Genomic DNA, 13,135 nt, shown 5'->3' with positions numbered 1-13,135 from the left:
GACCCCATTATGACCCTATTGACCCCATTATGACCCTATTGACCCCCATTATGACCCTATTGACCCCATTATGACCCTATTGACCCCATTCTGACCCTATTGACCCCATTATGACCCTATTGACCCCCATTATGACCCTATTGACCCCATTATGACCCTATTGGCCCCATTATGACCCTATTGACCCCATTCTGACCCTATTGACCCCATTATGACCCTATTGGCCCCATTATGACCCTATTGACCCCATTATGACCCTATTGGCCCCATTATGACCCTACTGACCCCATTATGACCCTATTGACCCCCATTATGACCCTATTGACCCCATTATGACCCTATTGACCCCATTATGACCCTATTGACCCCCATTATGACCCTATTGACCCCATTATGACCCTATTGACCCCCATTATGACCCTATTGTCCCCATTATGACCCTACTGACCCCATTATGACCCTATTGACCCCCATTATGACCCTATTGACCCCATTATGACCCCATTGATCCCCATTCTGACCCTATTGACCCCATTATGACCCTATTGACCCCCATTATGACCCTATTGACCCCATTATGACCCTATTGACCCCATTATGACCCTATTGACCCCCATTATGACCCTATTGACCCCATTATGACCCTATTGATCCCCATTATGACCCTATTGACCCCATTATGACCCTATTGGCCCCATTATGACCCTATTGATCCCCATTATGACCCTATTGGCCCCATTATGACCCTATTGACCCCCATTATGACCCTATTGACCCCATTATGACCCTATTGACCCCATTATGACCCTATTGACCCCCATTATGACCCTATTGACCCCCATTCTGACCCTATTGACCCCATTCTGATCCTATTGACCCCCATTATGACCCTAATGGCCCCATTCTGACCCCATTAACCCTATTGGCCCCATAGTTCGAGCTGGCCTTAGAGGCCGTCCATTGACCCTATTGACCCCCATTATGACCCTATTGGCCCCATTGATCCCCATTATGACCCTATTGGCCCCCATTCTGACCCTATTGATCCCCATTGATTCCCATTGCCCCCATTGACCCCCATTATGACCCTATAGGCCCCATTCTGACCCTATTGACCCTATTGGCCCCATTATGACCCTATTGACCCCCATTATGACCCTATTGACCCCCATTATGACCCTATTGGCCCCATTATGACCCTATTGACCCCCATTATGACCCTATTGGCCTCATTCTGACCCTATTGGCCCCATTCTGACCCTATTGGCCCCATTATGACCCTATTGACCCCCATTATGACCCTATTGACCCCCATTATGACCCTATTGACCCTCATTATGACCCTATAGGCCCCATTATGACCCTATTGACCCTATTGACCCCATTATGACCCTATTAACCCTATTGACCCCCATTATGACCCTATTGACCCCATTATGACCCTATTGACCCTATTGACCCCCATTGATCCCCATTGATCCCCATTTACCCCCATTATGACCCTATTGGCCCCATTATGACCCTATTGACCCTATTGGCCCCATTCTGACCCTATTGACCCCCATTCTGACCCTATTGACCCCCATTATGACCCTATTGACCCCCATTATGACCCTATTGACCCCATTATGACCCTATTGACCCCATTCTGACCCTATTGACCCCCATTCTGACCCTATTGGCCCCATTATGACCCTATTGACCCCATTCTGACCCTATTGACCCTATTGGCCCCATTCTGACCCTATTGACCCTATTATGACCCTATTGACCCCATTATGACCCTATTGACCCCATTATGACCCTATTGGCCCCATTATGACCCTATTGGCCCCATTATGACCCTATTGGCCCCATTATGACCCTATTGACCCCATTCTGACCCTATTGACCCCATTCTGACCCTATTGACCCCATTATGACCCTATTGATCCCATTCTGACCCTATTGACCCCCATTATGACCCTATTGGCCCCATTCTGACCCTATTGGCCCCATTATGACCCTATTGACCCCATTATGACCCTATTAACCCTATTGACCCCCATTATGACCCTATTGACCCCATTATGACCCTATTGACCCCCATTATGACCCTATTGACCCCATTATGAACCTATTGACCCTATTGACCCCCATTGATCCCCATTGATCCCCATTTACCCCCATTATGACCCTATTGGCCCCATTATGACCCTATTGACCCTATTGGCCCCATTATGACCCCATTGACCCCCATTATGACCCTATTGACCCCATTCTGACCCTATTGACCCCATTCTGACCCTATTGACCCCATTATGACCCTATTGGCCCCATTATGACCCTATTGACCCCCATTATGACCCTATTGGCCCCATTATGACCCTATTGACCCCCATTATGACCCTATTGGCCCCATTGACCCCCATTATGACCCTATTAAACCCCATTGACCCCCATTATGACCCTATTGGCCCCATTATGACCCTATTGACCCTATTGACCCCATTCTGACCCTATTGACCCCCATTATGACCCTATTGACCCCATTATGACCCTATTGACCCCATTATGACCCTATTGACCCCATTATGACCCTATTGGCCCCATTCTGACCCTATTGACCCCATTATGACCCTATTGACCCCCATTATGACCCTATTGGCCCCATTATGACCCTATTGACCCCATTATGACCCATTGACCCCATTATGACCCTATTGGCCCCATTCTGACCCTATTGACCCCATTATGACCCTATTGACCCCATTATGACCCTATTGACCCCATTATGACCCTATTGGCCCCATTATGACCCTATTGACCCCATTATGACCCTATTGACCCCATTCTGACCCTATTGACCCTATTGGCCCCATTCTGACCCTATTGACCCTATTATGACCCTATTGACCCCATTATGACCCTATTGACCCCATTATGACCCTATTGGCCCCATTATGACCCTATTGGCCCCATTATGACCCTATTGGCCCCATTATGACCCTATTGACCCCATTCTGACCCTATTGACCCCATTCTGACCCTATTGACCCCATTATGACCCTATTGATCCCATTCTGACCCTATTGACCCCCATTATGACCCTATTGGCCCCATTCTGACCCTATTGGCCCCATTATGACCCTATTGACCCCATTATGACCCTATTAACCCTATTGACCCCCATTATGACCCTATTGACCCCATTATGACCCTATTGACCCCCATTATGACCCTATTGACCCCATTATGAACCTATTGACCCTATTGACCCCCATTGATCCCCATTGATCCCCATTTACCCCCATTATGACCCTATTGGCCCCATTATGACCCTATTGACCCTATTGGCCCCATTATGACCCCATTGACCCCCATTATGACCCTATTGACCCCATTCTGACCCTATTGACCCCATTCTGACCCTATTGACCCCATTATGACCCTATTGGCCCCATTATGACCCTATTGACCCCCATTATGACCCTATTGGCCCCATTATGACCCTATTGACCCCCATTATGACCCTATTGGCCCCATTGACCCCCATTATGACCCTATTAAACCCCATTGACCCCCATTATGACCCTATTGGCCCCATTATGACCCTATTGACCCTATTGACCCCATTCTGACCCTATTGACCCCCATTATGACCCTATTGACCCCATTATGACCCTATTGACCCCATTATGACCCTATTGACCCCATTATGACCCTATTGGCCCCATTCTGACCCTATTGACCCCATTATGACCCTATTGACCCCCATTATGACCCTATTGGCCCCATTATGACCCTATTGACCCCATTATGACCCATTGACCCCATTATGACCCTATTGGCCCCATTCTGACCCTATTGACCCCATTATGACCCTATTGACCCCATTATGACCCTATTGACCCCATTATGACCCTATTGGCCCCATTATGACCCTATTGACCCCATTATGACCCTATTGACCCCATTATGACCCTATTGACCCCATTATGACCCTATTGGCCCCATTATGACCCTATTGGCCCCATTATGACCCTATTGACCCCCATTATGACCCTATTGACCCCATTGACCCCTATTGACCCCCATTATGACCCTATTGGCCCCATTATGACCCTATTGGCCCCATTCTGACCCTATTGGCCCCATTCTGACCCTATTGACCCCCATTCTGACCCTATTGGCCCCATTCTGACCCTATTGACCCCCATTATGACCCTATTGACCCCATTATGACCCTATTGGCCCCATTATGACCCTATAGGCCCCATTGGCCCCATTATGACCCCATTGACCCCCATTGACCCCCATTATGACCCTATTGGCCCCATTGACCCCCAATATGACCCTATTGACCCCCATTATGATCCTATTGGCCCTGTTAACCCCATTGATCCCCATTGGCCCTATTGACCCCCATTATGACCCTGTTGGCCCCATTGACCCCCATTCTGACCCTGTTGACCCCCTTTATGACCCTATTGGCCCCATTATGACCCTATTGACCCTATTGACCCTATAGGCCCCATTCTGACCCCATTGACCCTATTGGCCCCATAGTTTGAGCTGGCCTTGGAGGCTGTTCATTGACCCTATTGACCCCCATTATGACCCTATTGGCCTCATTATGACCCTATTGGCCCCATTGACCCCCATTATGACCCTATTGATCCCCATTGATCCCCATTGACCCCCATTATGACCCTATTGACCCTATTGATCCCCATTGACCTCCATTGATCCCCATTGACCCCCATTATGACCCTATTGGCCCCATTATGACCCTATTGACCCTCATTATGGCCCTATTGACCCTATTGACCCCATTGACCCCCATTATGACCCTATTGGCCCCATTCTGACCCTATTGACCCTATTGACCCCCAATGATCCCCATTGATCCCCATTGACCCCCATTATGACCCTATTGGCCCCATTATGACCCTATTGGCCCTATTGACCCTATTGACCCCCATTATGACCCTATTAACCCTATTGACCCCCATTCTGACCCTATTGACCCCCATTATGACCGTATTGACCCCCATTATGACCCTATTGACCCTATTGACCCTATAGGCCCTATTGACCCTATTGACCCTATTGGCCCCATAGTTCGAGCTGGCCTTGGAGGCTGTTCATTGGCCCTATTGACCCCCATTATGACCCTATTGACCCCATTCTGACCCTATTGGCCCCATTATGATCCCATTGACCCTATTGATCCCCATTGATCCCTATTGACCCCATTGACCCCATTATAACCCTATTGCCCCCGTAGTTTGAGCTGGCCTTGGAGGCTGTTCATTGACCCTATTGATCCCCATTGATCCCCATTCTGACCCCATTAACCCTATTGGCCCCATAGTTTGAGCTGGCCTTGGAGGCCGTCCATAGGGGCGGATCCGGGGGACCCCGAAGGGAAGAGATCGTGGACACGATGGTGTTTGGGGTCAGCGACGTCGTCAGCGCCACCTTTAGGGACGTGCATGTGGGGGCTGCACCCGGAGGTAACATATGGGGTCTCTATGGGGTCTCTATAGGGTCATATAGGTTCTATGGGGTCCTATGGGGTCTCTGTGGGGCTCTATGGGTCTCTATGGAGTCCTATGAGGTTCTCTGGGGGGATATGGGTCTCTATGGGGTCCTAGGGGGTCCTATAGGTTCTATGGGGTCCTATGGGGCTCTATGGGGTCATATAGGTTCTATGGGGTCCTATGGGGTTCTATGAGGTCCTATGGAGTAGATATGGGGCTCTATGGGGATCTATGGGGTCTCTGTGGGGTCCTATGGGGTCCTATGGGGTTCTGTGGGTCTCTATGGGTCTTTATGGGGCTCTATGGGGTCCTATAGGACACTATGGGGCACTATGGGGTTCCTATGGGGTCCTATGGGGTCATATAGGGTCTCTGTGGGGTCTCTATGGGTCTCTATGGAGTTCTGTGGGGATCTATGTGTTTCTATGGGGCTCTATGGGGTTCTATGGGTCTCTGTGGGTCTCTGTGGGGCTCTATGGGTCTCTATGGGGTGGATATGGGGCTCTATGGGGTGGACACGATGGTGTTTGGGGTCAGCGACGTCGTCAGCGCCACCTTTAGGGACGTGCATGTGGGGGCTGCACCCGGAGGTAAAGGATATGGGGTTATATGGGGTCTCTATAGGGTCCTGTGGGGTCCTATGGGTTCTATGGGGTTATATGGGGTCCTATGGGGTCCTATGGGCCTCTATGGGGTCCTATTGGGCTCTACGGGTCTCTATGGAATCCTATGAGGTTCTATGGCGTCATATGGGGCTCTATGGGGTCATATAGGGTTATATGGGGTCCAGTGGGGCTCTATGGGACTCTATGGGGTTCTATGGGGTCCTATGGGGCTCTATGGTGTCTCTATGGGGTCTCTATGGGGTCCTATGGGGCTCTATAGGGTTCAATGGGGCTCTATGGGGTCCTATGGGGCTCTATGGTGTCTCTATGGGGTCTCTATGGGGTCCTATGGTGTCTCTATGGTGTCTCTATGGGGTCTCTATGGGGCACTATGAGGCTCTATGGGGTCCTGGGGGCACTATGGGGTCCTATGGGGTCTCTATGGTGTCTCTATGGGGTCTCTATGGGGCACTATGGGGCTCTATGGGGTCCTGGGGTCACTATGGGGTCCTATGGGGTCTCTATGGGGTTTTATGGGGTCCTATAGGGCACTATGGGTCTCTATGGGGTCTCTATGGGGTTTTATGGGGTCCTATAGGGCACTATGGGGCTCTATGGGGTCTCTATGGGGTTTTATGGGGTCCTATAGGGCACTATGGGGCTCTATGGGGTCCTATAGGTTCTATGGGGTCCTATGGGTTCCTATGAGGCTCTATGGGGTCCTATGGAGCTCTGTGGGTTCCTATGGGGATCTATGGGGTCCTATGGGGGAATATGGGGTCCTATGGGCTTCTATGGGGTTCTATGGGGTCCTATGGGGTCCTATAGGGTTCTGTGGGGTCCTATGCGGCTCTATGGGGGGATATGGGGCTCTATGGGGTCCTATGGGGTCCTATAGGGTTCTATGGGGTCCTATGCGGCTCTATGGGGGGATATGGGTCACTATGGGGCTCTATGGGGTCCTATAGGACACTATGGGGTCTCTATGGGGTCCTATGGGGTCCTATAGGTTCTATGGGGTCCTATGGGGCTCTATAGGGTTCAGTGGGGCTCTATGGGGTCCTGTGGGGCATTATGGGGTCCTATGGGGCTCTATGGGGTTCTATGGGGCTCTATGGGAATCTATGGGGTCATATAGGTTTTATGGGGCTCTATGGGGCCGTATAGGGTCCTGGTGGGGGATATAGGAAGATATGGGGTTATATGGGGGGATATGGGGTCCTATAGGTTATATGGGGTCCTATGGGGTCCTATGGATCTCTATGGGGTCCTATGGGTCTCTATGTGTTTCTATGGGGTCCTATGGGTCTCTGTGGGTCTCTATGGGGTGCTATGGGGTGGATATGGGGCTCTATGGGGTGGACACGATGGTGTTTGGGGTCAGCGACGTCGTCAGCGCCACCTTTAGGGACGTACATGTGGGGGCTGCACCCGGAGGTAAAGGATATGGGGTTATATGGGGTCTCTATAGGGTCCTGTGGGGTCCTATAGGTTCTATGGGGTCCTGTGGGGCTCTATGGGTCTCTATGGAGTCCTATGAGGTTCTGTGGGGGGATATGGGTCTCTATGGGGTCCTATGGGGTCCTATAGGTTCTGTGGGGTTATATGGGGTCTCTATGGGGTCCTGTGGGTCTCTATGGGGTTCTATGGGATTCTATGGGGTTATATGGGGTTCTATGGAGTTATGTGGGGTTATATGGGGTTATATGAGATCCTATGGGGTTCTGTGGGATCCTATGGGGTTCTATGGGATCCTGTGGTGTTATATGGGATTCTATGGGGCTTTATGGGGTTCTATGGGGCTTTATGGGGTTATATGGGATCCTATGGGGATATATGGGGTTTTTTGGGATCCTATGGGGTTATATGGAATCCTATGGGGTTATATGGGGTTACATGGGGTTCTATGGGATCCTATGGGGTTCTATGGGATCCTATGGGGTTCTATGGGGTTCTATGGGATCCTATGGGGTTCTATGGGATCCTATGGGGTTATGTGGGATCCTATGGGGTTCTATGGGATCCTATGGGGTTATGTGGGATCCTATGGGGTTATGTGGAATCCTATGGGATCCTATGGGGTTCTATGGGATCCTATGGGGTTATATGGGATCCTATGGGGTTATATGGGGTTATATGGGATCCTATGGGGTTATATGGGGTTATATGGGATCCTATGGGGTTATATGGGATCCTATGGGGTTATACGGGATCCTATGGGGTTATATAGGGTCATATGGGATCCTATGGGGTTATATGGGGTTATACGGGATCCTATGGGGTTATATGGGGTTATATGGGATCCTATGGGGTTATATGGGATTCTATGGGGTTATATGGGATCCTATGGGGTTATATGGGGTTATATGGGATCCTATGGGGTTATATGGGGTTATGTGGGATCCTATGGGGTTCTATGGTATCCTATATGGGGTTCTATGGTATCCTATGGGGTTCTATGGTATCCTATGGGGTTATATGGGATCCTATGGGGTTATATGGGATCCTATGGGGTTATATGGGATCCTATGGGTCTCTATGGGATCCTATGGGGTTATATGGGATCCTATGGGGTTATATGGGATCCAATGGGGTTATGTGGGATCCTATGGGGTTCTATGGGATCCTATGGGGTGATATGGGATCCTATGGGGTTATATGGGATCCTATGGGGTTCTGTGGGATCCTATGGGGTTCTATGGGATCCTATGGGGTTCTATGAGATCCTATGGGGCTCTATGGGGTTCTATGGGGTTCTATGGTATCTTATGGGGTTATATGGGATCCTATGGGGTTCTATGGGATCCTATGGGGTTCTATGAGATCCTATGGGGCTCTATGGGGTTCTATGGGGTTCTATGGTATCTTATGGGGTTATATGGGATTCTATGGGGTTCTATGGGATCCTATGGGGTTATATAGGGTTATATGGGGCTCTATGGGGCTCTATGGGGTTATATGGGATCCTATGGGGTTATATGGGATTCTATGGGGCTCTATGGGGTTCTATGGGATCCTATGCGGTTCTATGGGATCCTATGGGGTTCTGTGGGATCCTATGGGGCTATATGGGATCCTATGGGGTTATATGGAATCCTATGGGGTTATATGGGGTTATATGGGATCCTATGGGGTTCTATGGGATCCTATGGGGTTATGTGGGATCCTATGGGGTTATATAGGGTTATATGGGATCCTGTGGGGTTATATGGGATCCTATGGGGTTATATGGGGTTATATGGGATCCTATGGGGTTCTATGGGATTCTATGTGTTTCTATGGGGTTCTATGGGGTCATGTTTGGGGTCTCTCAGACCAGGTAGCCGCTGTGGGGTCCCGTGGCCATGGGGGCAGTTATGGGGCTCTATGTGTTTCTATGGGGTCTCTATGGGGTTCTATGGGATCCTATGGGGTTCTATGGGATCCTATGGGGTTATGTGGGATCCTATGGGATCCTATGGGGTTCTATGGGATCCTATGGGGTTATATGGGATCCTATGGGGTTATATGGGATTCTATGGGGTTCTATGGGATCCTATGGGGTTATGTGGGATCCTATGGGGTTATGTGGGATCCTATGGGGTTCTATGGGATCCTATGGGGTTATATGGGGTTATATGGGATCCTATGGGGTTCTATGGTATCCTATGGGGTTCTATGGGATCCTATGGGGTTCTGTGGGATCCTATTGAATCCTATGGGATCCTATGGGGTTCTATGGGATCCTATGGGGTTCTGTGGTATCCTATGGGGTTCTATGGGATCCTATGGGGTTATGTGGGATCCTATGGGGTTATATGGAATCCTATGGGGTTATATGGGGTTATATGGTATCCTATGGGGTTCTGTGGGATCCTATGGGGTTATATGGGATCCTATGGGGCTCTATGGGGCTCTATGTGTTTCTATGGGGTCTCTATGGGGTTATATGGGATCCTATGGGGTTCTATGGGGTTTTTAGGGTTATATGGGATTCTATGGGGTTATTAGGGTTCTATGGGATCCTATGGGGTTATATGGGATCCTATGGGGTTATATGGGATCCTATGGGGTTATATGGGATCCTATGGGGTTATATGGGGTTATATGGGATCCTATGGGGTTATATGGGATCCTATGGGGTTATATGGGATTCTATGGGTCTCTATGTGTTTCTATGGGGTTCTATGGGGTCATGTTTGGGGTCTCTCAGACCAGGTGGCCGCTGTGGGGTCCCGTGCCCATGGGGTCCGTTATGGGGCTCTATGTGTTTCTATGGGGTCTCTATGGGGTTATATGGGATCCTATGGGGTTATGTGGGGTTATTAGGGTTATATGGGATTCTATGGGGTTATATGGGATCCTATGGGGTTCTATGGGATCCTATGGGGTTATATGGGATTCTATGGGGTTATATGGGATCCTATGGGGTTATGTGGGATCCTTTGGGGTTCTATGGGATCCTATGGGGTGATATGGGATCCTATGGGGTTCTATTGGATCCTATGGGGTTATATGGGGTTATATGGGATCCTATGGGGTTCTATGGGATCCTATGGGGCTCTATGTGATCTCTATGGGGTTATATGGGATCCTATGGGGTTATATAGGGTTCTATGGGATCCTATGGGGTTATATGGGATCCTATGGGGTTCTATGGTATCCTATGGGGTTATATGGGATCCTATGGGGTTATGTGGGATCCTATGGGGTTATATGGGATCCTATGGGGTTATGTGGGATCCTATGGGGTTATATGGGATTCTATGGGGTTATATGGGATCCTATGGGGTTATATGGGGTTATATGGGATCCTATGGGGTTATATGGGATCCTATGGGGTTATATGGGATTCTATGGGGTTATATGGGATCCTATGGGGTTATATGGGGTTATATGGGATCCTATGGGGTTATATGGGGTTATATGGGATCCTATGGGGTTATATGGGATCCTATGGGGTTATATGGGATTCTATGGGGTTATACGGGATCCTATGGGGTTATATGGGATCCTATGGGGTTATATGGGGTTATATGGGATCCTATGGGGTTATATGGGATTCTATGGGGTTATATGGGATCCTATGGGGTTATATGGGGTTATATGGGATCCTATGGGGTTATATGGGGTTATATGGGATCCTATGGGGTTATATGGGATCCTATGGGGTTATATGGGATTCTATGGGGTTATACGGGATCCTATGGGGTTATACGGGATCCTATGGGGTTATATAGGGTTATATGGGATCCTATGGGGTTATATGGGGTTATATGGGATCCTATGGGGTTATATGGGATCCTATGGGGTTATATGGGGTTATATGGGATCCTATGGGGTTATATGGGATCCTATGGGGTTATATGGGGTTATATGGGATCCTATGGGGTTATATGGGATCCTATGGGGTTATATGGGATCCTATGGGGTTATACGGGATCCTATGGGGTTATATAGGGTTATATGGGATCCTATGGGGTTATATGGGGTTATATGGGATCCTATGGGGTTATATGGGATCCTATGGGGTTATATGGGGTTATATGGGATCCTATGGGGTTCTATGGGGTTCTATGGGATCCTATGGGGTTCTATGGGATCCTATGGGGTTATATGGGATTCTATGGGGTTATATGGGATCCTATGGGGCTCTATGGGATTCTATGGGATCCTATGGGGTTATATGGGATTCTATGGGGTTATATGGGATCCTATGGGGTTCTATGGGATCCTATGGGGTTATATGGGGTTATATGGGATCCTATGGGGTTATATAGGATTCTATGGGGCTTTATGGGGTTATATGGGATCCTATGGGGTTCTATGGGATCCTATGGGGTTCTATGGGATCCTATGGGGTTCTATGGGATTCTATGGGTCTCTGTGTGTGTCTATGGGGCTCTATCGGGTTATATGGGATACTATGGGGTTATATAGGGTTCTATGGGATCCTATGGGGTTCTATGGGATCCTATGGGGTTATATGGGATTCTATGGGGTTATATGGGATTCTATGGGGTTATATAGGGTTATATGGGATTCTATAGGTCTCTATGGGACTCTACGGGGCTCTATGGGGTTATATGGGATTCTGTGGGGCTCTATGGGGTTCTATGGGGTTCTATGGTATCTTATGGGGTTATATGGGATTCTGTGGGGTTATATAGGGTTATATGGGATTCTATGGGGTTATATGGGGTTATATGGTATCCTATGGGGTTCTATGGTATCCTATGGGGTTCTATGGTATCCTATGGGGTTATATGGGATCCTATGGGGTTATATAGGATTCTATGGGGCTCTATGGGGTTCTATGGGGTTATATGGGATCGTATGGGGTTATATGTTATCCTATGGGCTCCTATGGGATCCTATGGGGTTATATGGGATCCTATGGTGTTATATGGGGTTATATGGGATTCTATGGGGCTCTATGGGGTTCTATGGGGTTATATGGGATCCTATGGGGTTCTATGGGATCCTATGGGGTTCTATGGGGTTATATGGGGTTATATGGGATCCTATGGGGTTATATAGGATTCTATGGGGCTTTATGGGGTTATATGGGATCCTATGGGGTTCTGTGGGATCCTATGGGGTTCTATGGTATCCTATGGGGTTATATGGGATCCTATGGGGTTCTATGGGATCCTATGGGGTTATATGGGATTCTATGGGGTTATATGGGATCCTATGGGGTTATATGGGGTTATATGGGATCCTATGGGGTTATATGGGGTTATATGGGATCCTATGGGGTTATATGGGATCCTATGGGGTTATACGGGATCCTATGGGGTTATATAGGGTTATATGGGATCCTATGGGGTTATATGGGGTTCTATGGGATTCTATGGGTCTCTATGTGTTTCTATGGGGTCTCTCAGACCAGGTGGCGGCTGTGGGGTCCCGTTCCCATGGGGTCCGTTATGGGGCCGCGCTGCAACGATGGGACGGAGCCGACGGGGACAACGACTGCGACCTGGAGGCTGATACTGTAACTATATGGGGCCATATAGGGTC

At 48.9% G+C, this 13,135-nt stretch overlaps 1 protein-coding gene across 15 annotated transcripts in view; it reads left to right on the top strand.

Moving 5' to 3' along the window:
• The window catches only part of LOC107307721 (ataxin-2-like protein), a 100,186-nt gene that overhangs the window by 13,091 nt on the left and 73,960 nt on the right, over positions 1-13,135 (top strand). For 9 of the 15 annotated variants that reach the window (XR_014935220.1, XR_014935218.1, XM_085518208.1 and 6 more), the window contains exons 5-6: positions 5,357-5,498; positions 13,000-13,109. Coding sequence is in view for 12 of the 15 variants with exons in the window: in XM_085518208.1 (XP_085374334.1) it covers positions 5,357-5,498; positions 13,000-13,109 (252 nt within the window). In the remaining 3 variants the exon portion in view is untranslated. Of the gene's footprint in view, positions 1-5,356; positions 5,499-6,017; positions 6,116-7,467; positions 7,568-12,999; positions 13,110-13,135 lie in introns of those variants that run through there. The other 6 variants (XM_085518210.1, XM_085518209.1, XM_085518211.1 and 3 more) reach the window with 3 other exon arrangements.

The sequence above is a fragment of the Coturnix japonica genome, chromosome 17, assembly GCF_054131305.1.
Source record: "Coturnix japonica strain WE chromosome 17, WE-NBRP24, whole genome shotgun sequence".
In the NCBI taxonomy this organism is placed as follows: Eukaryota; Metazoa; Chordata; class Aves; order Galliformes; family Phasianidae; genus Coturnix; species Coturnix japonica.
Note: the sequence above shows the minus strand (reverse complement) of the source record. Positions and strands in the feature narration are given on the sequence as shown.